Below are 26,319 nucleotides of genomic sequence, written 5' to 3' on the forward strand. Positions count from 1 at the left end.
ATGCCATAGAGGAATTGGTTCTGACTTTTCAGAGTCTTCTTTAGACTATTGTATGTTGGATCGCCGTGTTATTAAGTGGAGGCTGAGTCATGCAGTAAGCGCCATGCTTTGGAAATTCCAGTCAGCCTTGTCCGACACAGCCGCACCCTTCTGCATTAAATCCCCCTCATCTCCCTGACCTGCAACGTTCGCAGCCGTAAACAAACACAATCACCCCTAATAGGTTTGTCGCTATGGGCCAGAAAGAGCAGAGTTGCACAAGACATGACTTCTTTGTACAATCGACCAGCGACATGTTCCGGAGACCGTGTCTATCCTGCGGATTTGTTGAAGAGCTCCAACTATCAGCAGCCAAGCAAAAGGTCGATCGGTGGCGAGGTTGGCTTGGAGCTGAAATTCAGCCGCTGTCGTGGCCCCATTGTGTTCAATATTCTGAGGCTATCGAAGCGACCCCTGTGCAGACATCGAGAGTCTTGAGCTACCGTCCGCACGTGCAGACCTCGTTTCAGAACGAAGCTCAAAGAGAGGTACGAAGATCTTCGCCATCTTATATAGCAGCATGCTAAGTCAATCGAATAGAGTAACCCTTAAGTCTACTCTGACCTACCCAAAGGCTCCTGCATTCGACTACTGGAACTATCACCCGGCGACAGACTCGATATACACAGCGGCCGGCCTTTCGAGGTTTGGTGGGAGCAAGAAACATGTCCTCCATATTCTGCCCTGTCCTATACTTGGGCTGATGAAAATGGCGACACCTCACCTTCGAATCTCATATTCCTCGGCAAAGAGCAGAGAGTCCTACGTATCACACGTAACTGTGATCGAGCTTTACGAAGCCTTCGCCACAAGACCAAGTCAAGACTATTATGGGTTGACTCCATCTGTATCAACCAGTCATCAGCTTCTGAGAGGTCCCACCAGGTTGGCTTGATGAAAAAGATATATTCCAAAGCAACTACTGTTCACTCTTATGTTGGAGAAGGTGTTTGTGGAGACGACTCGACAGGAAACGAAGCTATGGCTTTGTTAAATGATATTCAAGTCAACAGCATTTCTGGTATGCTATCTCCTGGCAACACAAGCAACATCTCCCTTCTCAACAAATTCTTTGCAAGGTCCTACTTTGCTCGTTTATGGATCGTCCAAGAGCTTCTTCTTGCTCAATCGATTACTATACACTGTGGAGAGGTCTCACTCAAGGTTACTAACGAGGCCATCTCACAGTTGTACGAACAAGGCGTCAAGGTACCTTCGTGGGTTCGATTTGCTGGAAAGGCCAGGTCGAACACAGAGCAAGCCCCTTTGGACCTGAGAGATCTTCTTGCTGCAACCAGTATCTGTCATGTCACAGACCTACGTGACAAAGTATTTGGGTTGCTAGGTCTTATTAGCAACGTTCAGGCTTCAGAACTCAGTCCTGACTACGAACTGATGGTCCGAGAGGTTTACATCGGCGTCGCTGCATACCTGATGCAACAGAGCTATTGTTGCGATCTCATCCAGCATGCAAACCCCTACTGGGTTAGAGAATGGTTCGTGAGAGACCGCCAATATTGCAAAGATGACTATGGCATTCCCTCTTGGGTCCCTTTTTGGGATACAGATGTACCGCTGCAAACTCCCCAAGGCATCTCCAAACATATTGAACAGATCGAGCTGGACAGCAAGCGCCTTTTCAGAGCAGAAACACCTTTTGGCAGCTGTACAATACGTATGATTGATGGCTGGTCTCACGGCAAGAACTCAGAGTGTGACAGAGCAGTGAAATGCTGTAAAATGGTGGACTGGAAATCAGGATTTCTCAAAACCAGGATAGAGGCGGTGATGCGGCTTGACTCGACAATTAAGCCTCTTCCTAGTGTTTTTCGGGAGCTTTATGAACTGGAGGACGGCGAGTATTTCACAGGGTTCTGGAATCTGAAGGACGGCCTTAAACTTGCCATTAGGAGTTTGGCATGGGCATTGAAGTGTACGGTCCCCAAAGACGATGTTCATTTGATCCGAGTCGAGAGGTGTACTGCTTTGTTTCTGGCACATCAGACATATGATGAGCGAAAATATCGCCTGATCTGCTCGTGTGTTGTGAGTATAGTCTTCCAAACACCGCAGTCTAGCCCCGCCGAAATACTCAAGTCCGATGACCTGCATCACTACCTACAATTCAAGCCTCTTACAGTCGAAATGATTCACTTCATCGCAAATTGGAGGAATCAAGTACTCGAGCTGGCGAGATCAAACCTAGAAGACAGGGAACAAACTTTGCCAATCGAGGACCAAAGTTGTCGCTATATCACTGGAGACCAACCTGAGACATCGCACCCAAGTTGGAGAAGCTGGATCCCTTTCTTAACTTTGGAAACTAGGAAAAGCCTAAAAGATGATTTGGAGCTACAGAAACAATTTCAAAATCTAGTTGACTTCTGGCACAAGGCTCATATATTGCATGCTGCCATTCGAGATATGACGAAAATTGCCTTCCAGTTGTCAAACCGCGGTATTAGGTTGGACGATAACTTTCCTGACGGTTTCAATGGGGTTCTGGCGGACCTTCTTGGGAGTTTGCGTGCGTTGGGAGTAGCGTTTGAGACGATCACGGGTAACAAGCCTATCCTCCTGAGCATGCACGCTCTTCAACTTCTACTCGATCTCCTAGCAAACCCGAATGTAAAACACCAGAGGGTAAAACAGACTGCATGGAAGCTATCAGGCTATCCACGTGAATTAGAGGGACTATTTGAAGACTATGACCGTCTCCATCTCGCCTTGGAGAAAGATCGGCTGTTCTTAGATCAGGCTTTCCCATTAGACCTAAAGGATATATGCCCTGAGTATAGCAATATCAAGGAAACTATAGAATGGAAACTATTACTAGCAGGGATAACAAGGGGAAACACAGAGGTAAAGGATATTAGTTTTATCTAAATAGTGAATATTTATGTTTATGGCTTATTATATTAGGAGGTTTATGATATGTAATATATACTGACGACTAGTAGTCATCTAAGAGAAAGGCCGTTAATCTGTAGAGGCGTAGAAAATTGTTTTATAGGCAAGTAGGCCTCAATGGTGGATTAGGGGTTTCTATCTTAGTGAGTACTGATAATCCAGAAGACAGCCCTAAGGTGATATCAATATATAACCGACATAATGTGGCCCACGTTCCAACCAAGCACGGACGCATCCGGAACCTTTACACGCAACAGCTTCCATAGATTGACAGTGCAGTTTGCTATACTTCCGTATATAAATTACAAAATGAATGAACCCCCTGCAGGATTTCATCAGGTTCCCGCCAAAGAGTCCAGAGCTCTTCTTGAGCAAGCTATCTTTGGGTTTCGTAGGTATTCCACGTCATCGATAGTTGCTGGAGTAGATGCCTCCAGAATCCCTTGTCAACAGCGACTTGACACCATAGCTTATCTTGTGTCGAAAGGAATTAGACAGACTGGAGTTTCTGTATTGTTGAGAGAGGCTGAGTTGTCTTCTAGCAGGGTTGATGAGCAGCTCAACAGGCAGTATTTCCTTGACGTCAAGCAATTGTTAGAACAGATGAATGCTCTGGAGGATGGAAGGAGGGCGTATGTTAAGGATAAACTGGGAAGAAAGATAAGGAAATGGTTTGGCTAGTGTTTACTCAAGCCAATGGAAGTCGGACGATGCCAATGGTTAAACAGTTGTATTGCTAGCTACCCTTGACTCTTCCCGCCAGCTCGTCAAATATCTCTCCCTTAATCTTATTCCCAAACTCCTCATCATCCTTCCCACGCTCAATAAAGTCAATCCTATTATCCAGTGTCTCAATATCTTCTCGTATCTCAGCTAATTCCACTGCCTCGTTTTCATCCGCGTTGGCTCTTATCTCTCGCAAACTCGCGACTTCCAATTCTAGTTCTGTACATCGCGTTTGACACACGGCGATCTGTTCTTTAAGCTGGGCCACCTCGGCACGCAACTCTTGAACAAGCAGTGATTCGTCGCTAGCCGGGGTAGAATGCTTGATCATAGCTTCAAGTTTCTGCAACTTGTTCCAGATCGCACCGGAATCGGCGAGTATTTCTTGACTTCGTTGTCGCTTGCGCGATCGCGTGTTGGGAGGATCGAACGTATTGGATTCATTGTACAAGGGTACACTCGACACGACTTTATCGTAAGAAGGAGGCAACGGAGCAGGGAGAGTCGTCGCCTTGGCGCCACTGCCACTGAACATTCGCGAGATATCATGGTCTGGGTCAGAGAATGGTTGTAACTGCTGTTGTGCAATTGCTGTGCTGAGGGAATCAAGCTCGTCTATAGACAGTGCAGACTCGGGGATGTAAATGCGTAGCTTCGATACATGTGATATTTCATACAAAGAAGTGAGGATCTTGCCAGACCGTGGCCTGGCTACTGCAACAGGCTCCTTGACGAGACTTGGTACAAGGATAGTGACGGCATCGGATAGTTGTAATTCGAGGCACGTCGCAGAGGGGAATATATCATCGGGTAGACTTGTTTGGGTGGAACGTTCAAGGGATGTGATGGAAGAGGGGATGATACGGATATTGATGGTCTTGGAGCTGGTCTTGTCCTTGTATCGGATGGGAATTATTATGTCGAAGAGCGCGTAAGTCGCGTCAACATGCAACGTAAATCGTATTGGAAGGTGTTCAGGATCAGGTTTCGTTAAAAATTGAGTTGTATTGTTATATTCGTACTCGAGAGCAGCTGTGACGCCCTCAAGATGGGTCGCCATAGCTGTAGAAAGTAGCAACGCACTATTGATACAATTAGCAGACCCAATAGAGGGCTGGACTCACCCAAAGTCTTCGTCTCCGATGCACCTACAATCTCAATTCCCAGCGCTTCAACACAAAGCCGGCCTCGCTGCCAGGTGACCTGTGACCTCCAGGTGAACTGTGAAGTCAGCCCCGGACTCCAGGTGAACTGTGAGATCCGAGCAGGTCCCTTCTACACGCCCCGGTTATTCCACGAAACTCGTTCGCGTGGGTATAAATCGGAATTTTATATGGCGGTAGCGCGATGAACGGGCTTTGCGCGATGTTGGGATGGAGAGAGGTAGGGCGTGGCGTAACTTAACATCGTGACGAAATAGAAAGGAGGAAAGATTGGAGAGATCGAGTGGAGATTGAGTGGAATCGACGTGATTGGGTTTTCGGAGCGTGGTTAGTCCGATCACGTGAGCTCACCCGAAGAATTTCCAGGAACAAAATCGGGTCTGATAAGATAACAAGGCAAGGTCAGCGCACGGGCGTCAGCCGCGACCAAATGTCCCCCAGTAATCACTCCTGCTACCGTCATCCGGGTAAAGAACACATACTACAATCAATCAGTGTAGTCTCTATCTTATGCGATACGCTTATTTTAACATGCAAACACTCCAAGTGAATAGAATTCTTGCCTGTTGTGAAGCTTGGTACGTGGTCTATTGTATTTCCGAACCTCGGGTGTGCATTCTGCGTTATCCATCAGCAACAAAATTATTAGTATTTCAAATCAGGCCACTGGTGACAGTCTCTGACTATCTTTTGCAAAGCCCCATCGCCTACTATAACAATATTCTTTTGATGTAAGTTTACAGGAGCGTATTTTAAGGATGCAAGGATTAGCCATTCAATATGACCTCTCCTACCCTGGACCATAATGGTTAGCTCGTGACTTCCAAACCACGAGCTACCAATGTTTGCAAGTGGGGTAGTATCGCAAATGAGCATGGCATGCCTCTGCTGATACAACGTACCTTCCTTATTATTATTCTCCCTGAGACATAGGTCGCGCGCGTTATCTGAGTAGTAGGGCCCAATCTGTTCGGTAATATCAAGCTGGCAAAACATCATGCCACCATGACAAATGACTTCAATAATAATTATCATTCCAGCAAAAGTCATACGTTAGTCTGATCAGGAATTGGTAGAGCTGGAACCAGCTGGTGTGGAGATGTTCATTGTTACTGTACCACTGGGAAACCAATTCGTAGCGGGGTGTAGTTTGGAGCTAGCGTGGAACCAAGCTGCGTTAGCGTTACCTTGCTAAATGTCCTGGGAGGGCAAGTCGAAGCGCCAACTACTCTCAAATATGGACTGTTGCTTTACACCAGAAGTCTACTTAAACCATCAAATTAATTTCGTTACCTTTATACTTCTTCCCTCAAGGTCTCAACCCACACACTCCAACTTGACAACCTTTAAATATACTAGATCTGGTCTGTTTTCTGTCTTGTAAGTTGCGCTTGCTTGATGTCAACCACCCCTCGCATCTAATCCCCGTCCTAGAAAGGCTGCAATACTACGAAAATGAAGTTTGAGCGTATGCCCATCGAGATCGAATCGCCCGAGGAATATGGGTACGACAAGATCAAGTACAATCTCTCCGAGAGCTCCATCACCGACCAAACCCTCGAGTCACTCAACCTCCAGATACCTAATCTTACACTTCTTTACAATGAGCACCGTGGCGAGACTGAGCTGCGAAGGCTTATTGCTGAAGACGCTAATGTGAGCGCTGATGATGTCCTTGTCACAGGAGGCGCCGCTGGGGCACTCTTCATCATTACCACCTCTCAGCTGGCTAGTACACCTACTTCGGACCCTCACCATCTTGTCGTGGTGCGTCCTAACTATGCTACCAATCTGGAAACACCCAAGGCTGTGGGATGTGAGATCTCATATATCGATGTCACTTTTGAGAATGGGTTTCAGCCCAACATCGATGACATCGAGGCTTCTATCAAATCCAACACTCGACTCGTCTCTGTAACATGCCCGCACAATCCTACCGGCTCTACTCTTTCTAGAGAGGCACTCGACAGGCTTGTTGCTATCACAAAGGAAAAGGGTGTCTTGCTACTCGTGGATGAGACATACCGAGACATCGCCTTTGGGGAGAAGCTTCCCGTTGCGGCATCTTTGGGTGATCACGTTTTGTCTGTGAGCTCACTTTCGAAGTCTTTTGGAATGCCTGGAGTTCGCATTGGCTGGCTGATCACCACCAACAAAAGACTTCAAGAAACCTTCCTAGCTGCAAAAGAGCAAATGTCCATCAGTGGTAGCGTCATCAACGAGTGGATTGCCATTGATGTCCTCTCTCGGCGCCAGAAGATCTTGGGTGATACAACATCAGAGATGAAGATCCGACTACAGATGGTTGAGTCGTGGATACAAAATGAGGAGCTTCTGGAATGGGTCAAGCCTACAGGCGGCGTTGTGTGCTTTCCTCGGATTAAAGAGGAACCCAAGGGAGGACTGGCAACATTCTACGAGAGACTGCTCAAGAAGCATGCTACCTATGTTGGCCCTGGTCATTGGTTCGAACTTTCTGATAGTTTCTTCCGCCTTGGGTATGGATGGCCTACGCGCGAGGAGCTTGAGGGTGGTATGAAAGCTATCTCAGCTGCCCTACGAGATGAGTAGAGAATCAATAGCCTGTACTGTAACCATCGCAGTTCACTGACAGCTCATACCACTTATCTAGCTATAAGCAAATAGAGGTAGAATTCTAAAAGCATAGTATTACCTCCTCTATGCCTAGCTGATGTGATGATTTGGCTTTCGGATTTAGTGTCAGTAAAGCAAGTAAAGCAAGTAAAGCAAGTAAAGCAAGTAAAGCAAGTAAAGCAAGTAAAGCAAGTAAAGCAAGTAAAGCAAGTAAAGCAAGTAAAGCAAGTAAAGCAAGTAAAGCAAGTAAAGCAAGTAAAGATAAAAGCCCTGTGGCTTTGAGAAATAGTTACATTCCTATTGGGTTGCCAGCATGAAAGTACAATTATACAAGCATCACATTGCCTCCAGTCTCAAAGTTAAGTTCTATCCCATCCCTATTTGAGTTCCAGCGGCTCTTTAAGATCTTCAAAACAGTCGAAATATTTCCAAATCCCCCGCATTCTTGGCTCATTCTAGACAGGAGCGAGTGAAAATAAATCTGGTGATCGCCCTCAGCCATGCACCCAACAATATACAGAGGCCAGACAAGGCCCTGAAGGGGGATGGATCCGGGCCAGTCCCGCAGTATATCAACAGTCTCACAGACTGTGTCCTTGATTTCAGGAAGCGATGGCCAGGGACCCGAGACTATAGTACTCGATAAGACCAATGATCCGAGTGCAAAGATGTGTGAAACCCATGTCGCCTGAGGAATGTTACTGCCGCTCTATCCAGATGTCAGTGGTTAGCTACTGAGGTCTGAGTAGTCTTAGCACTTACTTTAGCAATCTGCTCCAGTTCAGTGATACCATCTCGCAGTCTCTTTTCTATATCTTGACCTTTCCTTACTAATTCGGGCACGCTCAATCGTCCTTCTTCCTTCATATGATTCTTCCAGGTTTGGAGGTGTGCGAGATCGCCAATTGCAACCATGACCCAGTTATAGCAACCCATCAAATCCGCCATTTCAAAACTCGACCCTTCAAGCCATTGGTTATACGGAATCCGTGGCACACGCCCTGTCGACACACACGCCAAGATGTCGAACCACAACGCTTCGGCTACAAAGAAGTCAAAGTCCGATTGTGATTGTCGATGGCTGCTGCCACAGCCAATCCCTGCTGGGGATGGTAAATGCTGAAAGAGAGATTCTGGTTCGTACATGCTGAGAATAGCAGTGACCGCATCGAGGTGGGGAAGCCAGTCGTATTCAGCTCCATTAAAGACCTATCATAGTTGCCAAAGAAGATTAGAATACATTTAACAAAGCTAGCTCTCCCCATTCATCTAGTTATTACCTCAAAGCTTATCAGTGTCAAGCTAGCAGCGACAAATTCAGCCAGTTTCAGCTTGTCACTAAGCAGCATCCTGGTCTCGGTGTGTTGCGAAACCTCACACAACTCTCTTAGTGCTTTCGAATGAAACCGGAGGGCGTCCTCATTATAGCAGTCCCTTTGCCTTTGAGGTTGCAACGCGTTTTGATGTAGAGTGGACAGTGCCAGCGCTGCGTAGGTGAGAGAACCGCCATTGGCGAGAAACAAGAGCAGCCAGCCTCTGTTTCCCATAGGAGAGCCAAGACGAAAGTATGGAAACTGCCAATGAAATACACGGTCGAGATAGTACATGATTAGAGCTGCTGATTTGGGTTGCAAGTCGCAGGAAGGAATGGGAGACCGTGCGGGCTCTTCCTCTTGGAGTGAGTGCCGAGTATGTCGAGCATCAGCCGGGGTGTTGGGGCCCTCAGACACAGTGCAGGCGTTATCTGCGACATGCTCTAAAGGCGATAAAGATGGATGTTCGGCAGCTTCTTGTGCCGGCTGTGTATGTGTCTGTGTCTCGGCTTGCCTCGGTGGTGGCAGAGACTCTTTTGCTCCAGTATTAGTCGCATCGCCCCGTGATTTCAAGCCCCTTCGAAGATTCTGAAGGTTCGCCTTAACAGCCTTCTTGATCCGCTTCAACTCCTGTCGCTCTGCAGCCGATCCATCCATCCACACAGGCTTAGAGCCGTAGCCATGGCATGGAATGCATCGGTCTTGGCACTCCCTGCATGCTGGGGTATGTAGGTCACATTTCCGATGTCTGAGCTTACAAGTCCAGCATCCGCTCGGAAGAGATTTCATGGCGGTCAGCCTTTCCGAACAAACCTGGATTTGCGATGCTGGGAGAATAAATGGAGGCTCCGAGATCGTGGAGTAGTTTTTACAGGCGGGGTTTCTCCTACTCCACCATTTTTAGTTCAACAAATCACAGCCCATTCCGAGCTCAAGTTTGGGGTCGCTTCCACTTGCCTTCCCAGGAAAGTTTCATCTGTTGTCGTAATATGAACCGCTTTACATAATAACTTAAAGCGTTTGAACCAACTAAAGCTTGAATAAACCTTATGAGATAACCTGTGATTAGCTGCAGAGTCCTTAACAAGGTGAAGGACACGAAGCGATATTATTTTCACAAGATTTACTTCGTTGATTTACCTGAACTGTGAGCACCGTCGCTTATATTCGCAAATAAAGTACAGTCTAAAATACAAAAAAAGCCCTTAAATAATGCGCTTCTAAAGAGGAAAGGCAAAATCAACATAGCTGTCCTAGATATCTCCCGGGAACATGGCCTTACAAATCTCGTTCCCACCCGACGGATGGTTCAATGCACGGAACAGGTCGCTACTTGTTAGTACATGAGAACGCCTCATTCGAACTCAATGATAATCTCAGGAGCGCCCTGAAATCCAGCAGGCATTCTATGAACAATAGACCAATAGTTTTGGTCGTAAATTGGATTTCCCGAACCACCATATCTGCCGGCGAATGTGATCTCCGGCACGGGATTTGCATTTCCCGAGACAGAGATCGAGATCCCTTCAATGTCAGCCCATGACTGAACATCCCCCTTCGCAACCGAGGGAGAGACTGCAAAGGTGAAAACAGAACTGCTGGTCCCCTTAGGGTAAGTCACCTTTAGCTTCTTTGACGAGACTTCCATCAGGACATGGGCCTCAGTAGAACGGAGCTGGGTTTTGTGTCAGTAACGCCATAAAAATAAATCTTGAAGTTGTATCGACTTACGCTGAGCCATCCAATGTTATCATCTCCATAAGCCCAATGAGCAACAGCGGGATGGAATTGGCCCTTGTTATTCGACGGTCCGTTTGCACTCTTGGTACGATACGACTGAGCTCCGATCATCAGAGACTCGCTGAGCCACGTCGTGATATTGCGAGCATCAAGGTCGTATGGCGGATAGTAGGCCTTGCCTGTATATGTTCTCTCGCCATCAAGTGTCTTCAGCGATTCTTTAAGATCATCAGAAAGCAACGAGTTGTGGAAGTCCGAGTGGACGGCAATAAGTGGTGCCCAAGCCCAGTCACGGGCATGACTCATGGCCTCCGGGTACTGCCATACACCTGCTTCCTTTCTACCGATAATGGGTGCGAGAAAGTGAGACAGGATGCCGAGAGACTTGGTCATGTCGAACGAGTAGGAACGGTCCCACGGACCAGCGAGGTTTCGCATCCGTGGGTTCCAGAGTTGCGATGTGTAATTCCAAACGCCACGCAGTAAATCAGGACCTCTTTGGGAGAGAATACTATCCTCATGACCATACTTGCACCACAATGTAAGACCAAACAGTGAGATACCGGTGTAAGTCGCTGAGTTGAACTCAGAAAGGGTGTCGTGTAAGTCAAAGAGATCGATAATCTTCTTCGCATAATCCTCCCCAGCTTGTGTCATATTGTCGTCACCTACTTGGCGACCGGTCCAGCTTGTACCAATGGCGCGCATGATTGCAGGGTTACTGTAAGATGGATAGAGGTTATCTCCGTTGACACCACCCTCTCGATATGAGTCGCCAATGCTGCAGTTATATAGACTCTCAAGCATAAGCCCCTTCAAATCGTCAGAGAGCAGGTCTCCGAACTCCTCGTATATCGTGATGAAGCTGAGGCCTACGAAGCCACGCCAGTTCGGGTCCCATGATCCGTACATACGGGCAGGATACCATGGTGTTCCAACAGTTGGCTCTTCTGGCTCTCGTGTATAGCCGCCATACCACAGGTCTTTGGGGTTGTCATGCTGGTCCTTGATAACGTAGTTTATGACATCCTCAGCTCTCGAAACATCACCGTCGCCGTTCCGTGCAAGAAGTCCAACCGCATACCATGTAGAGGCCAATGTCTCATGGTTCATTGCAGCTTTGGATTCAAGGTCATAGAGCTGTTTCAACTTCGGGTCGTAAAATCTGTCCATCCACTCCATCGAGTCTTCAACCATGGCTTTCGCCTCTCCAGATAGGGCCCATGACTGTGTAACATGCTGGGAAAGAATGCCCAGTAGACAGGTATATACCCAACTAGACACTTTCATATTGGCTGCAAAAATTGTAAAGAGTTGAAATGATTCTTTTGCCTGATTTAATAAAGAAGATGGCAAATCTAAGTAATAATGTTTAGCTACCGCAGTAGACCATAAGTGATCAGAAGCATTGCGAAGGAGTGAGGCGGACATTGCGTATTTGTATTCACTGCTCTTGCTGTTAATATTCACTGCGCAACTTGTGCTTCTGTGTTTTCGTCCTCTGATCAAAATCCTACCTCAAAAATAAAACCACCTGTGATTGATTACACATGAGCCAATCAGCGGTTGTCACACGTTGATTTCAACTGTACGCGTTGTTTGCTGGACTTCAAAAAGCTCGAGAAAGGGGTTGTCACCTGGCGTTGCAGCAAAAGTTCATGCAGGGAAAACCATCATCAGGAGGTTTTCTACTTGTCCTTAATTGTTTCGTGATCAGTGCACTCCGTGTCGATCCCTCAGTTGCCCATAATTAATGCGAAACCTCTGGGTTAAGCATGGCCTATGATTGACAGGGGTTCTAGAAACAAGGATACTACCTTACATCATGCGTTCTAGAAAGAACTGGACGGAAACAGCAGCGGTCTTAATGAGTTTGGGTATGCGACCAGGTCGCGTGATGGTGGGACGGATCCGGATTGATGTCCCCCGGCACGTGGCCAATGGCAGCAGGCACATTCCGCCACATAGGGAAGGTTACTTGCAAAAAAGAAAAAAATAATCACCAGCGCATAAGTGTTGGGTACTTCATTTGAACGGAGACATCACTTTAATCAAACAAGAACCAATACGAACACAGTTTCCTTGCAGTGGAAAAAACGGGATACACAGCTATGCTAATAATAATCACTGAGCCTATAGAACCGTTGTCCATGTAACTGCTCTACTCCGTAGCAGCGTCAACACACCTAGGGGAAGGTGTTCTTGGTTGACAAGACGCAAGCCTCCGTAGTCGCGGCGCAACACATCCCGATACATCTGCAATGCCCACCGAGCCTCTTTAGTCTTGCTGTCTGTATCATTCGCAGCGACTCCCAATCCGCTATTCAGAGCCTGCAAAACATCAGGGTCCATCTCCGGATTAATCGCAGATGGAACAGCCTGCAGGGCCAGATAAGCCTGCTTCAAGGCACTACTCGTAAGCTCCCTGTGCTTTGCGTATTCTTCAATGCTGAAGAAGTTTTCGAGCTCTTCAGCCGTTAGAAGATTCTTGAAGGCTTCGGAGCCGACGGTCCCGATAACCCATGATCCATTGACAGCTGCTTTGATGCGGCTGTTAACATTTTCCAAACCGTCGAAGGACTTCATATATCGCTTATACCGCTCGTTTTCCGCGTTGAAGAAATCTTGAATGATTGATTCAGGAGACTTCTTCGCAATGCTCTCCCGAATCGTCAGTATAGGCACGAAGGGATTGCGTAGACCGAGCCCTCCCAGACGCTCCGGTAGGTGGACAAAAGCATCAGGTACATCTACCCCAAAACGCTCTCTGATCATGTGCTTGACGTGGTCTACGGCTCCATGGCTGTTTTGTAAGGAACCTGATGTCTCGTCGAATAGGAACTTCTGCATCGTCTTATAAGTCTCCAAGATACTGTCAACATGGTGCAGTCCAAAGCAGTGCGCTGGTTCGCCGAAGGTATGGCTAAAGAATCGCCCCATGCAGCTGTTCCATGTTTGCACCCACTCCAGTACACTTTTGCATTCATTCAATTGCTTCTTCAACTGTTTCATATGTCGATGGACCTCATCGTGGTCGATCCTCCAGATTCCCGACTGAGGGTCAAGTGATAGATGTCCAACTTTAACTGGGCCCTCGGGCAAACTCTTTGCAACATCGGCATCTCTTTCGCTACCATTCCCTATGATGTATACGGACCCGGTTTTACTCCGGTTGAAGGTGAGACCGAGGATGCTGGCATATTCATTCATAGCAGCCCAGGCCCTCTTGCATTGGAGTGGCTCACCACATAGCCAAAGATCATCGTGAAGTCGGTAAAGCAGCATGCCATCCTGCTGGTTGACAACAACATCCATGACAAAGAGAACAAGCTCACCGAGGAGTTTCTCGGGAGCATGAGCCATGGGCACCCCGCGGCGGCGCACTCTGGGGCTGCCCGTTAACGGAGAGTCTGGAGATGATTGCACGTTGAGAGGTGCTTGGAGAACCTTTTTGAAGAAGGAGATGGCATCTTCTGTATACCCGAAAAATCGCATCACGGCGAAGATAGTAGTATGAGACAGGCCTGTGGCGAACCACTCCAGGTCAGTCTGTACCAATGCCACTTCGTCCTTCAATGTTTTGTGTATAGTTGTCTCCGTTGCGAGTGTTTGAAGTAGGCGTTGTTTAATGTTGGGCTTCTTGGAGTTGTCTTGTCCGTCCGTTGAATCGCTATAACCACCGGAACCGATCGTCTCCACACTCTCCGGTAGTTGGGACATGAAGAACGTATTTATATACTGCGCTCTTCTCTCGTTCTTGACATTCGAAGTTGCAGTGGCGCCAGAGGACAGGTAATACACGCGGCGCAGCTTCTCATCGTGACTAGGCTCTGACTCGGTGTGCCACTTCCAAAATGTATCATCTTGAAGAACGAAGCTATTTAGGGCCGCTTTGAGAGCAACGCAACACTGAATACCAACGTAGTGGATAAGGATCGCTTGCAATACGTCCTCGTCCATCCATATTCGGTATTTTCCGTTCAGTTGCTGTCTTGGAAGAACAGGAACTATACGTCATCATTAGCCATCCGCCCCTCGGTCATAGATGGGGTCTTGTTCAGAGCTGAAAATAATCAGCCAGAGGACTTACTGCCAAATTCACCAGCATCCCATTCCCAGCTATCAATGTTAGAAAATCGAATATTGAGAACATCTGCGATTTCTCCCAAAACCACCGGTTGCTCGAGAAAGTCCCGAAGAATGGTCTGTTTCTGATCGCTCAGCAGGTCCTCAGCGAGAAGCCCATTGATGCACCACTTGAGTGTCGTAGAGTCAAACGGCGCCTTTTCGCCAAAGATCTGTCGGCAAGAATCACCGATTGTCTTTCTGAGAGCTTTAAGTGACTTGGCACTCTCTTCATCTTCACCCTTGAAAAGTTCATTGAGGTACAGGTCAATCTCGACTTCATCGGTCTCCAGTGGGTCAAAGACCACCTGCTCGAACCTGTCGCACAGCTGCTGAAGCCTTTCCTTCTGACGGTCCAGAATCTCAAAGGACTCTTCCTCCGAAGCTGGATGGCCACTGACAGAGGGGGTCATCCATTCCGTTATCAGCCGAGCGTAGAGATGACCCAGTGCTAGTTTCCGACTTGGTACTTCCAGGTGCGATCGAAGAAGGTCTTCATGGGTCTGCAAAAAGTCGCTCGGTACAGACACATCATATTTGGACTGAGTCAACCAGTGCTTGATATTCTTCACTGCAGGGCTTTGAGATGCCTCAGGGTTAAGGCCCCGGACCCCCTTGAGAAGAATGTTAATTCTTGCAAGTCGGTCTTTTTCTTGATCGGCATGTTCCAAGATTTTATCCTTTCGTGCTTCGTGGATGGTGCGCTGCTTTTCTAGTTCATTGATCTTGGTGCGTGTAATCCCACTAAGGGTTTGCGAAAGTGCTGAAAGGGACGATGCCATATTTGCTGGGATCTGTTAAGCTGTAGGCTGTTGGTAAACGTCGATCATGCAAAACAGATCTGGTAGTAGCTATAGGAAGAGACGGTTGGGTAATGCACTTTGCAGTCGGTGCATTCTAGATACCACAATTAATGCTCAGAATTGGCTTCGTAAATACAGCAATAAATAGAGAGCGGTGTGAGACTAGATCAGGCAGCCAGTCTTGGCAAAGTAATCACTAGGTGCATAATCTTACAGTGGAGGGAATTAGTGAACAAAGGCCCGTTCATTTACGCTGAAATACCGTGAAAAAAGAAACTACCCACTAACAAGTCAGCACGCTAGTGAATGGGGACGCTATTCTCTGTCTGACATTGGGTGAAAAATGTATAATAGTAAGCACTAAGGTAGCATTCATGTTATGAAGTAGACACTATGGCTCTATTTACATATCCCGTGCTGAAATGATGTTCTTCACGATCTCCGCAGCCCGATCCAATGCCGTTGCAAAACGCTCTGCACCATTGGCTGGACTTACAAAACACACTTCAACCCTATTGTTTGTTAGCAAGTGCATTCGCGTTATGACTGTAGAGACTCACGAATCATCAAATACGGTATAGCTCATCCATACAGACTCAGGGTGCGGCATGGTGAAGCCAGGATCCTCTGCTAGCTTTGTTTCCACCATGGTTTGCATTATCAATTGGGGATAGCCTCTCTTCCAGACTGGGTCAGAGAAGAGTTCGGGGATCTCTTCATCCTTCTGATCCTGCGACATAACCTCAATGACGTCCATCAGTCTGAAGTAGTTGCGGCCCTCGGTGCCTTTGGCGATCTGCGCATTGCACTGCCGCGCCGCTTCCAGCAGTTTGGCCCGTACCTCATAGCGGGGCACAGCTTCGTCGAGAGCGGCGTCGCAAAAGTCCATGACTGACTTGAGAACAACCTGCACAATCTCTGGACGGCCAAGATGGAAATGCGCCGTCGATACTGTTTCCCAACTGGCTGGAAGGTGACCAAAGTACAATCGACTGGCTAGCTGGATTGTTAGGTCAACTGTTGCCTTGATAGGTGCCGAGTTACTGAGCATCAGCGTTTTGCCAAACGAGTTGATGAGATGCGGGACGTATTGTTTTGCGGAGGTGATGGCAAGATAGTCCTTACGGAGCACCTCAATCCGGCTATCAATGTCTTCTGTCGTCACCAAGGGTATCTCGTTGAGACTATCTGGATCAACAACAATGGTTTCTGCGGTGCCCTTGGGTTCAAGCGTGGTGATGGCATTTTGTAGCCTCTGAGATAGCTGAGAAACCGTCATCAAATCAATCATAGAGTGTTCGAAGATGGTTGCTGAGCGCCCATTGGCTGTGACGATAATTTGGGTGCATTTGTCGTGCCAACGGTTGAACGAGTCGCCGATGTAGCCAGACCGGACTCGGTCTTCGCGTGTAACGGGGCTATCGTCGTCAAGACACATGACGAATACAGACGCTTCAATGGTTTCGAGATAAACTGCATTCGCGCTGGTTAAGGCGAGTAACTTCTGTCGGTTCTAAAAGAGTGTCAGTCAAAGCATTGAAGTCCAAAAGGTCACTTACCAATCCCCAACAATCGCGATTGTCAGTGGTCAACATGCCAGCCCAAGACTTGTTTGTCAGGTCCAAATCGAGGATTGACTGGTAAGTTGCCTTGAGCATGTCATATGAAACCGGCATGCCTTGTTGCTTCAGGGAGACTTTGAAGAGATGTCCTCTTCGCAGCACAGCAACATACTCATTTCCCGGGTACTTCATCATCTTGTCACAGTCCACATTGGGCTCTCTTACAGCATTGAACAGCCAGGATAAAGAGTGCCCACAGTTAGCCCTGGTACCAAGGAAATCAGGTTCCAGCCTGCCAGCGTCACGATCGGCCTTGAATTCACACAGCGCCGTAGTCAGAACAGCCGCCCGTTCCGCCTGAGTGTGGGGAGTCGGGCTGTCGAAGTGCGTACCCAAGAAATTACCAAAGGGTGCTAACGGATAGCGGCGTTTGAGATGCAAAGCCTTGAGAAGTAGGTCAGCGATCCAGCTTTCCACATTGGGATCATCAGCCTTGACGCGTAGCTTATTATAGAGCTTGCGGCCAAGACTGTCCGGTGCCGCGAGAGCATGGGCTTTGCGGCTGAGCTCAGCGTATTCTTCTCGTGTGTGAGAGAAGTGACCAACGCTATTGAGAAGGTCGTCAACGGCCTCATTCAAGTCGACGAGCGGATATCTCGGTAAATCCTTGCAGGTCCGGCAACAATAAAAGTCATGGTTGGTTTGGACTTGCTTGCTTGTCGATTCGGATCGTGGCTCTTGTACTTCGAGCTCAGAGTCCTTTGACCGCGACTGACGGACCTCATCAGGAACCAGTTTAGATCGCAATGCAACTGTGGTACTGAGGGCTGTGATGCTGCCAGCACCGCTCAGTTCCGATGTCTGTAGATTAACTTGGAATGTGCGCACCATCCAATTCTTCAACTCAATACTGACAAGGGAGTCGAGTCCAATCGTTGCCAAAGACTGATCTACGCGGATCTCGTCCACAGGCCGATCGAGAAAGACAGCAAACTTGGCGAGTGTCGCGTCTTGAATTAGTTCCTCAGCTTCAGCCATGGTCTTCACACCAGCCAGTGCCTCTGCGAAGTCAACCTTATTGGCTTTGGCACCGCCACTGGACTTTTTCTGCAGTGCGTTTGGTAGCTGGCTAAAGACAGGGTTGTCAAGCAAGTACTCATCGTTGGCTTCCATCATCGATAGGCGTGTTACTGCTTGAATCGATTGGTGTAGACCATCCTTCCAAGCAGAATCGGTCATGATGTATTCGAAGTTTGCGAAGAACTCGTCAAATGAGATATCCATGACACTGTTCTGCCGAAGACTAGCCCTGATAGTACTGATTGCTGTCTCGTTCTGGGATGCCTCCAAAGCGCCGTGCGCATCAATCGAGACGGCGCCAATGTTCAGGGACACATACTGGGTATGCGGGTGGTCGGCATGGGCGCGCGCAAACGCGTCTTGGAAGCCATTGCCAGCTGCATAGTTGGACTGCCCAGACTTCCCGATCACAGACACGATAGATGACAGTGCCACAAAGAAGGCCAGGTCTGGGCTGGCGAAATATTTGTCGAGGTTGATCGTTCCAAAGATTTTGGGCTGGAGTGGTTGCTTCCATTCGTCGACAGTCATTTGTGAGAATGTTCGATCCTAGATAGTGTCAGATCAGATTGTTGTATTGGTCAGTGTGAATGATGGGAACTTACCCTCAGCGCCAAGGCGCCCTGCACAACGCCTCTAACAGGAGGCAGCGTACTGCAAAATGAGACAGCTTCCCTCATCTGCTCCTCATTGGTGATATCACATTTGATCAGATGAAGTTTTGCCCCGTGCGCTTCCACTGTTGCCATATGTTTACGTCTCGTCTCATCGTCGATGGTGCGTCGAGAGAGAGAAACAATATGACCAGCTCCACGGGCAGCGAAAAAGCGACATATTCGCGAAGGTAGATCGCCCAAACCTCCAGCCACGATGTAAGTACCATCCTTCCGGAGTCTAAGAGGTTTCGACTTCGCTGGTAGACATTTGACCACCGACGTTGGCTTCGCCTCCAGGACAATCTTCCCTATGTGTTTCCTTGAACTCATAACTCGGAAGGCATCCTCGACCTGCTCGACGGGATATGTGTTGATTGGCTGCGCCGTACGAAGTAGGCCTGACTCAATGAGTTGGACGATCTCACCCAACATTTGGTATATCTGCTTAGGCCGTCGTTTCGCCAGAGTTACGAGGTCAAAGCCAATGAACGTGATAGACTTCTCGAATGCGGCCATGCTCAGACGAGAGTCTCTTTGTATCTCAGTCTTTCCCAGTTCGATAAAGATGCCTAACGGTTTGACGCAGTCAAGGCTTTCTCTCAGCATCTCTCCGGTCGATGTGTTTAGCACAACATCGACACCTTCACCGTTCGTAAGACGCATGATGCTCTGTTTGAACGAACCGGTCTGGCTAGAATAGATGTGGCTTTCCGGGATGCCGTAGCCATCTACCAGAAACTGTCGTTTCTCACGGTTTCCAACTGTACAGAAGATCTCTGCCCCGACGGATTGAGCAAGTTGGATCGCCGCTTGACCAACAGCTCCAGACGCAGAATGGATAAGAATAGATTGACCCTCCTCCAGGCGAGCCAGATTCTTGATGCATTGATATGCCGCAGCATATGCGTAGCTTATCGATGCTGCAGTAGTGTTGCTTATCCCGCTCGGTATCTTGTGAATATGGTGTCCGTTGACGCGCGACAGGTTGCTGTATGGCTGAGCACCAAAGCCCATGACGCTGTCTCCGACCTGGAACAAGTCCTTCATATCGTCGCTGACGGCTGCAACAACACCGGCAAACTCGCCAACCATTTCCGCATCAGAATCTGCTTGTCCCAAGACCACGCACAGATCCTTGTAGTTAAGACCGTAGGCCTCGGGTTTAACCTCAATCTGGCCAGCTTCCAATTCGGTCGACAAGTCACAATCCACGAATCGGAGAGAGCTTAGCAAGCCGGGGGTAGCTACTTCAAGTTTCAGAGTCCGGTCACCTTGATGAAGGGTAGTCTCTGTCTCAGCTTCAGTGACGGCATCCCAGCTACTACGAGCCCATTTCAAGAACGTCGCGTCTGGAAATACCCGAGGAATTGAGAATCGGCCATTTTCGAACGCAAATTCGGGCTCAATAGATTTCTGATCGTGAGTCCTTGGCCAGAAGGACTTTCCTAGTAACTCAAACACTGCCTTCCCGATCACCTCCGGGTCGCAGGCAGCATCTCGAATGTCAAGATTGACAAGCCCATTGTTGCCACTTTCACGACGCAGGACCCGGGTGGTTGCACTTACTACGCCCTTGTATGCTGTGGACACAGCGTCGGCAGTATCTTGAATGACCACCCAGAGGATCTTGGCTTTCAAGGCAAGAAGGGCATTGAGGGCCGTGAATAGCTGAGGTTGAGGGTCGAGGAGTAAAGGTGTCTCAGCGCGATCAACGATCAAGTAGACCGTATCCTCACTGATGTCCAAATGATCCCAACTCCTTTTATCAACGTTGGCTGAGGGAAGGTTGATATTCTTCGAAATCTCAACAATGCCATCATCAGGAGCATCGCTGATAAGAACAATCCTGTTGGCTTCTGCAGCATGTCCGTTGGTCAGGATGGGTACAGCCTTTGAAACCATCATGCTGTTTCGCGCAACATGGATACCTCCGAAGCCGTTCCTTGAGAGAATAGTGCCCCACTGTTCTCGATACATGAGCGCAGTGTCGTCTCGGAATTCGTCTTCGTGAGCCCACCATCCTGATAGCGTACCAAATATGAGACCGATGACTGCTCCTTTAGGCGAGTTTTCGACAAGTATGAGGCTTCCACCTGGACGAAGAAGCCTTCGCACATGTTCCATCGTAACATCCATTCGCTTTGTCGCATGCAGAACGTTGGATGCCACGATAACGTCATATGATTCCGGCTGGAAGCCCTGTTTGAGCGGATCCCGTTCCACATCCAGTGTCTTGAAGTCCATGTATGACTCCCAGTCGGCGAATGTGGCGCGAGCCTCTTCAAAGAAGCCGCTTGATATATCCGTGTAAGTGTACTGCTCAATGGGTAGACCCTGACCAGCAATTCCACCGAGAAGTCGCTTCGTGCAGCCTCCTGTTCCGGCGCCAATCTCCAAAAAGCGAAGACGCGGATTCTTGAATGTGAGAAGCTGGAGGTACGCAACTGCAGCCTCATAATCGCCACTGAAGGTTCCACCCTCGTAGGCACGTATGAGGAGATTCCCCTCTAGCATGACACTCAATGGATCGACTGTACCGTTTAAGATCCTGGGAAGGGCTCTGCCGACACGTGCAAGCAGTTGTAGCTCGGGTGCATCGGTCAGGGAATCAATCCGGTTCAGTATGTCGACTTCCTCCTCCAAGCTCAAGCCTGACATGATTTTGTTGTAATAGTCAGAGTTGACCCATTTGTTCATCCATCCGAGATACTTGACGAGATGAGAGCTGGTGATCTCAACATTGTTAGCCTCAACGTGGCTTAGTGCATCTCTAATCCAGATAGATGCTGCTTGGTCAGCTGTACGGAAGCTCTCCTCAGCTTCGACAGCTGATACTTTGCTGCCTTCATAGTTGTATGTCATGTTCTCATCCAACCCAAGTGTGGTAGAGAGAAAGTGGGAGAATGATGTTTCCGTCATAAAATCTGCATCCAAGTTCCACTCTAGCCGGTTCACCTTATCTTGAACGAAAGGTCGGTTCTCATCTTGGTGAGCCTCGCCGATGGCTCTTAGGTTGACCAAAAGCTTGATGACTGGCCTGAGCTGCCCATCGGCCTCTCGTTGGAACACCCAAGACTGACCTGTAGATGCCTTCAGGCCATCAGGTTCTATCTGCATGGCAGCAGTGAGGCTATCGCCTGCTCGTGTCGAAATATTGGCATCGATCTCCAACAGGGTAATCTTGGTAGGCACACAAGGGGCATTAGAAACGAACTTCTTGAACAGCATGCCACTGAGTTGATGAACAGCATCGAGAGTGATCGGGTGAATGAGGTGAGGTCGGAAAGAGCGATATGGCATCAAGGTAGCCACGTCCGGGATGATGATGTCGAGAAGACCTTGTTTGTTACCGTATTTCAGAGAGTCGATGGGGCTGAATGCACCATCCCATTGGTTGCCAGTGAGCTTCGCAAACTCATAGAACTCGACCTTTGTCATCTCCATGTTGCAACTCTGTCGAGCATCATTGAGAAGCTGCATCGACTCTTCTTTGCGCAAGTCTGCTTCTCTCGTCCCGTTCACCTCATCAACCTCAGTGGTCTCGTACTCAACCGCAATTTCGCCAGAGCAGTGCTCGGTCCATGATCCATTGGCATTGTCATATGACCAGATTCGGAACGATTCCCAGCGGCTCCCTTCATATTGACGTGAACTGGACATGCTCAGTTGAACTTCAACTTCACCAGACTCCTCGTCATTGTCCGACTCGTTGAGGACAATGGATTTCGAAATAACTACATCACGAAGGATGAATTTCGAGATCGACGCCTCAACGTGACGTAACTGCACAAGCTGCTTCATTGCCTCGATAGCCATGGTGAGGTAGCCTGCACCTGGATACAATGTGAAGCCCTCAACTACATGATCGCGCAGCCACGGCAAAGCGTCCAAGTTGATGTGATATCTCCATCGGGGCTCATGAATGCTGCTCGCTGGGTCGAGTAGACCGAGTAGATCATGCGGTGCAAACTTTCGAAAGCGGTGAGCCTTACTGAGCCGAGATTCGTGCCAGAATGGGGACAGGTCCCATGGGTATGCTTGGAGATCCCTAATAATCTCAGGCTCTGACTCATCAGCTATCTTGAGCACGGCTTCCAAATCAACCTTGAGACCCAGCTCGAATGTCTTGCCGGCAAGTGACAAAAGTGTCTGTATAGCGTTTTTGTGACGCACGAGAGCGGAAAGGTATTCCGATTTGAACTTCTTGCCTCCGTTCTGTGCAAGTGTTTGGCGAGAAGGTCCTGCTAAGGCTGAATGAGGGCCGATTTCAACGAAAACGCTTGTATCCATCCCCGGTTCGTTTCTCAACTGGTCATCCATCAGCAAAGCCAACGCCTGACTGAACTTGACTTGAGAGACCAAATTTTCAGTCCAATAGTCGGCACCGAACGCTGTTGACTTTGTTGCACCGGTAACGCTAGAGTAGAATATGACACCGTCCCGTACGTCAGAGGACTCGATGTTTCGCATCGCTTCGTGGTAATCCTGAGCAACTCGCCTCATATGATGCGAGTGATATGCAGTATCGACCTTGAGTTTCCTGGCAAAGACTCCCTCGGCATCAAGTAATGACTTGAGTTCTTCGATGGCAGCCAAGTCTCCAGAGATTGTACTGCTGGCCGGGCTGTTCACACAAGCTACACTCACAGTTCCAGCTGTGACCTGATCAATGTATCGCTGCACTTCCGCTTCGCCAAGAGAGACTGCCATCATTGAGCCAGGCACTTCAGCCACTGCCTTGGCTTTCAAGGACGCTACGCCACGATGATAGGCACTGTTGAATGTTAGTTACATCGTCGCATAGGCTATGCCATTTGACTCACACGAGGATTGCATTTTTTCTGCTTAAAGCGCCGGCAGCATAGGCAGCGGCGACTTCACCAGAGCTATGACCAACGACCCGACTGGGGCTTATAGAAAGGCTCTCTAGCAGATCGACAAGCGCAATTTGGATTGCAGTCGTCGCAGGCTGTGATATCTCAGCCTCGCCAATCCGCGACTCACTCTCCTCTTTGAGTAGCTCGTCAATGAGACTCCACGAGCCTCCTTCGTGTCTAATGGTGTCATCCATAGCACGCATTGACTGCCGGAAGCATCGTGACGAGCTAATGAGCTCACGGCCCATCGCATGCCATTGCGCACCTTGTCCGGAAAAGACAAAGCTGAGTGGCACAACCATACTAGCTCTCTTTGGATGAATTGTTTGGTCTAATTCTTCCAGTAGCTCTACAGAAGTTGATGCGACGATGGCTCTCCGGAATGAAAGACCAGATCTATGAACACCTAGCGTGTAGGAAAGACTGCGGAGTGTCTGAGGTTCAAGTGGGTGGGTACTCGCCCACTGCTTGATATTCGCTGACATTGATGATAAAGCCTTCTCGGTTGACGCACTTAGTACAAATAACTGCGGAGCAGAGTCATCAGAAGGCTTGAGATGATCGTGAGTTGAGAACCCGTTCGAGTAGACAGAGTCAGTGGCGGATGATCCATTTATATCTCCGTTACGCGAATCTGCGCTATCGTTATGGTGGGATGCCCCATTTGTGTTCCCATTGAGGTGACGTTTTGCGCTTGGCGCTTCAAGGATAACGTGGCAGTTTGTCCCTCCGTACCCAAATGAGTTGACTGATACTCGCGAAGGACCGCTATCATGCGATGGTAGCTCCGTAAGTTGACTGGGAATCTGCTAGCACGTTAGAGTGTTTTCTTCTGATGATGAAGAGAGTCGTGTACCTTGATCTTCTTTTCATAGAGCTTTATGGAAGGCTTTGGTTCGACAAAGTTAAGGTTCGCGGGAATTTGGCCATGCTTGAGGATGAGTATAGATTTCAACAAGCCGGCAATACCAGATGTAGCCTCGAGGTGGCCGATGTTGGTTTTGACTGAACCGACGTAAAGGTCATTTGTCCTACCAGAGTCTTCGCAGAAGACTTTTGATATTGAGGCTATTTCCTCGCGGTCGCCTGCTTGTGTTCCCTGTGTATTATTTTTAGATGGTTGTTTTGATTGGGTTTTCACAAGGTTGAACTTACAGTACCGTGAGCCTCAACGAATGACGTGTGGGCAGGATTTAGCCCAGCCTCTTGGTATACACGCAGCGAAAGAGCAGCCTGCGCCTCGCCGCTTGGGGTATTGAGGCCAGGAGTTTTTCCGTCTTGATTCATGCCCGAATTGGCAATGATGGCGTGTATCCGGTCACTACAATACCATATCAGTCGCTATGTCAAGTCTTTGTAAGGGATCCGTAACGCACCCATCCTGGAGAGCTTCGTCCAAACGCTTGAGGACTATTGTGGCAACGCCTTCACCACGTCCATAGCCAGCACCCCTCGAGTCAAATGCATAGGACTTTCCATCTGGGTTAAGCATTCCCATGCCGCTCACTACATGTATATCAGTACGGTGGTCGTCTCTGGGAGTTGTTTGCAAGTAACTCACTAATGCTTAGAACATCTGGCTGAATCACGAGTTGTGAGCCACCAACCAAAGCGAGATTGGATTCGCCCAGTCGAAGACTGTGACATGCTTGATGCAAACCAACCAGACTGCCAGACTAGATACCCACAGTTAGTGAAGCTCGTTCGGAGAATTTGGTTCAAAGGTGTCATACGCAGCCAGTGTCGATAGTCATGCAGGGACCTCGCAGGTCGAAACAGTACGAAACCCGGTTGGAGAGGACTGATGTAATGTTAGCTGTAAACCATTCATGACTGCTTAGTTTCCTGACTCACTAGACTCTCCCGTTCCATTCAGATGAGTTCTGCCAATCGTAGACAGGTCTTTGTGTCCCATACGGTCGTAGCTTCTCTCGAATATGCTGGCGTACACACCAGTGTTGGAACCGCGAAGTCTTTCAACAGGGATACCAGCGTCTTCAAGAGCCTCGTACGTCGTCATCAAGAAAAGACGCTGTTGCGGATCCATAGAGTGCGCTTCAGCACTGGAGATGCCGAAGAATTTGGCATCGAACTGAGAAATGTCATCTTGGAGGAAATACCCGTGTTTGGTCACCATAGATTGCTTCGCATCTGGATAAACGTCGTACCAAGAATCTGCATTCCAGCGGTCTTTGGGAATCTCCGTCTGGCCATTTCCGCTCTCCGACAACAATTGCCATAGCTTGTCTAAGTTGTTGGCTCCACCAGGAAGCCTACAACCGACACCAATGATGGCAATCGGGGCTGGGGGGCTCATAGTTAGAGACAAAGGGGTGTGGAGTTTCTGTAAAGATAATTTTATGGCTCTAGACTTTGCAACAGTACAACAACCAAAGCACTCTACAGCATGTATCACGACTTCAAGTCTCGTACACTATATATCGTTTCCCAACTTGTCACGTATCCTTTTCGCATACCAAGGTACTCCCCCTCTTTGAAGGATTCCGGCTATCTTGATCCTACGGACATAAAAGCCTTCTTACGGCTGGTGAGTCCGAGCAGTCGCTATCTCTACAACGCCAATAGAACAATAGGCTGAATTGTCTTGGAAGATCTGGCTCATGGCATGGAAAGTGCGCGGCTATCTGATGCCAATCCTACCAATATAGGCAAGATCGGACCAACGGCTCCTTGTGGCCAGGCGTAGGATCATATAGTGGAGCCATGAGC

The 26,319-nt window shown here is 48.5% G+C and overlaps 7 protein-coding genes across 7 annotated transcripts; 2 read left to right on the top strand and 5 right to left on the bottom strand.

Annotated features, from left to right (window-relative positions):
* Nucleotides 1–233: 233 nt before the first annotated feature.
* B0J16DRAFT_357761 (heterokaryon incompatibility protein-domain-containing protein) lies at nucleotides 234–2,925 on the top strand (the record flags this gene model as incomplete). Its single annotated transcript, XM_046129557.1, has 4 exons — nucleotides 234–527; nucleotide 580; nucleotides 614–1,489; nucleotides 1,565–2,925. The coding sequence occupies 4 exons, from the start codon at nucleotides 234–236 to the stop codon at nucleotides 2,923–2,925; spliced, it is 2,532 nt and encodes an 843-aa protein (XP_045980655.1).
* A 743-nt stretch (nucleotides 2,926–3,668) lies between these two features.
* On the bottom strand, nucleotides 3,669–5,109 carry B0J16DRAFT_417653 (uncharacterized protein). Its single transcript, XM_046133687.1, has one exon. The coding sequence runs from the start codon at nucleotides 4,733–4,735 to the stop codon at nucleotides 3,686–3,688; it is 1,050 nt and encodes a 349-aa protein (XP_045980656.1). The 5' UTR covers nucleotides 4,736–5,109; the 3' UTR covers nucleotides 3,669–3,685.
* A 1,012-nt stretch (nucleotides 5,110–6,121) lies between these two features.
* B0J16DRAFT_291810 (pyridoxal phosphate-dependent transferase) lies at nucleotides 6,122–7,512 on the top strand. The gene is made up of 2 exons (XM_046124298.1): nucleotides 6,122–6,218; nucleotides 6,273–7,512. The coding sequence occupies exon 2, from the start codon at nucleotides 6,294–6,296 to the stop codon at nucleotides 7,407–7,409; it is 1,116 nt and encodes a 371-aa protein (XP_045980657.1). The 5' UTR covers nucleotides 6,122–6,218; nucleotides 6,273–6,293; the 3' UTR covers nucleotides 7,410–7,512.
* Nucleotides 7,513–7,734: 222 nt separating this feature from the next.
* Nucleotides 7,735–9,570, bottom strand: B0J16DRAFT_309514 (fungal-specific transcription factor domain-containing protein). Its single transcript, XM_046124912.1, has 3 exons — nucleotides 8,714–9,570; nucleotides 8,196–8,642; nucleotides 7,735–8,142 (listed from the first exon to the last, which is right to left on the bottom strand). Exons 1-3 carry the CDS (start codon nucleotides 9,533–9,535, stop codon nucleotides 7,759–7,761), a joined length of 1,653 nt encoding a protein of 550 aa, XP_045980658.1. The 5' UTR covers nucleotides 9,536–9,570; the 3' UTR covers nucleotides 7,735–7,758.
* Nucleotides 9,571–9,803: 233 nt separating this feature from the next.
* B0J16DRAFT_348138 (uncharacterized protein) lies at nucleotides 9,804–11,872 on the bottom strand. The gene is made up of 2 exons (XM_046128680.1): nucleotides 10,478–11,872; nucleotides 9,804–10,421 (listed from the first exon to the last, which is right to left on the bottom strand). Exons 1-2 carry the CDS (start codon nucleotides 11,774–11,776, stop codon nucleotides 10,101–10,103), a joined length of 1,620 nt encoding a protein of 539 aa, XP_045980659.1. The 5' UTR covers nucleotides 11,777–11,872; the 3' UTR covers nucleotides 9,804–10,100.
* A 631-nt stretch (nucleotides 11,873–12,503) lies between these two features.
* On the bottom strand, nucleotides 12,504–15,501 carry B0J16DRAFT_291819 (uncharacterized protein). The gene is made up of 2 exons (XM_046124299.1): nucleotides 14,577–15,501; nucleotides 12,504–14,493 (listed from the first exon to the last, which is right to left on the bottom strand). Exons 1-2 carry the CDS (start codon nucleotides 15,391–15,393, stop codon nucleotides 12,620–12,622), a joined length of 2,691 nt encoding a protein of 896 aa, XP_045980660.1. The 5' UTR covers nucleotides 15,394–15,501; the 3' UTR covers nucleotides 12,504–12,619.
* Nucleotides 15,502–15,817: 316 nt separating this feature from the next.
* B0J16DRAFT_403519 (uncharacterized protein) lies at nucleotides 15,818–25,949 on the bottom strand (the record flags this gene model as incomplete). The annotated part of the gene is made up of 11 exons (XM_046132722.1): nucleotides 25,444–25,949; nucleotides 25,323–25,405; nucleotides 25,151–25,265; nucleotides 24,966–25,095; nucleotides 24,745–24,910; nucleotides 24,446–24,688; nucleotides 23,536–24,395; nucleotides 18,662–23,486; nucleotides 16,974–18,605; nucleotides 15,975–16,927; nucleotides 15,818–15,926 (listed from the first exon to the last, which is right to left on the bottom strand). The coding sequence occupies exons 1-11, from the start codon at nucleotides 25,904–25,906 to the stop codon at nucleotides 15,818–15,820; spliced, it is 9,579 nt and encodes a 3,192-aa protein (XP_045980661.1). The 5' UTR covers nucleotides 25,907–25,949.
* Between the last annotated feature and the right edge of the window lie 370 nt (nucleotides 25,950–26,319).

This window comes from Fusarium flagelliforme, assembly GCF_020744385.1.
Source record: "Fusarium flagelliforme strain FIESC 12 MPI-CAGE-AA-0113 chromosome Unknown B0J16scaffold_6, whole genome shotgun sequence".
NCBI lineage: Eukaryota > Fungi > Ascomycota > Sordariomycetes > Hypocreales > Nectriaceae > Fusarium > Fusarium flagelliforme.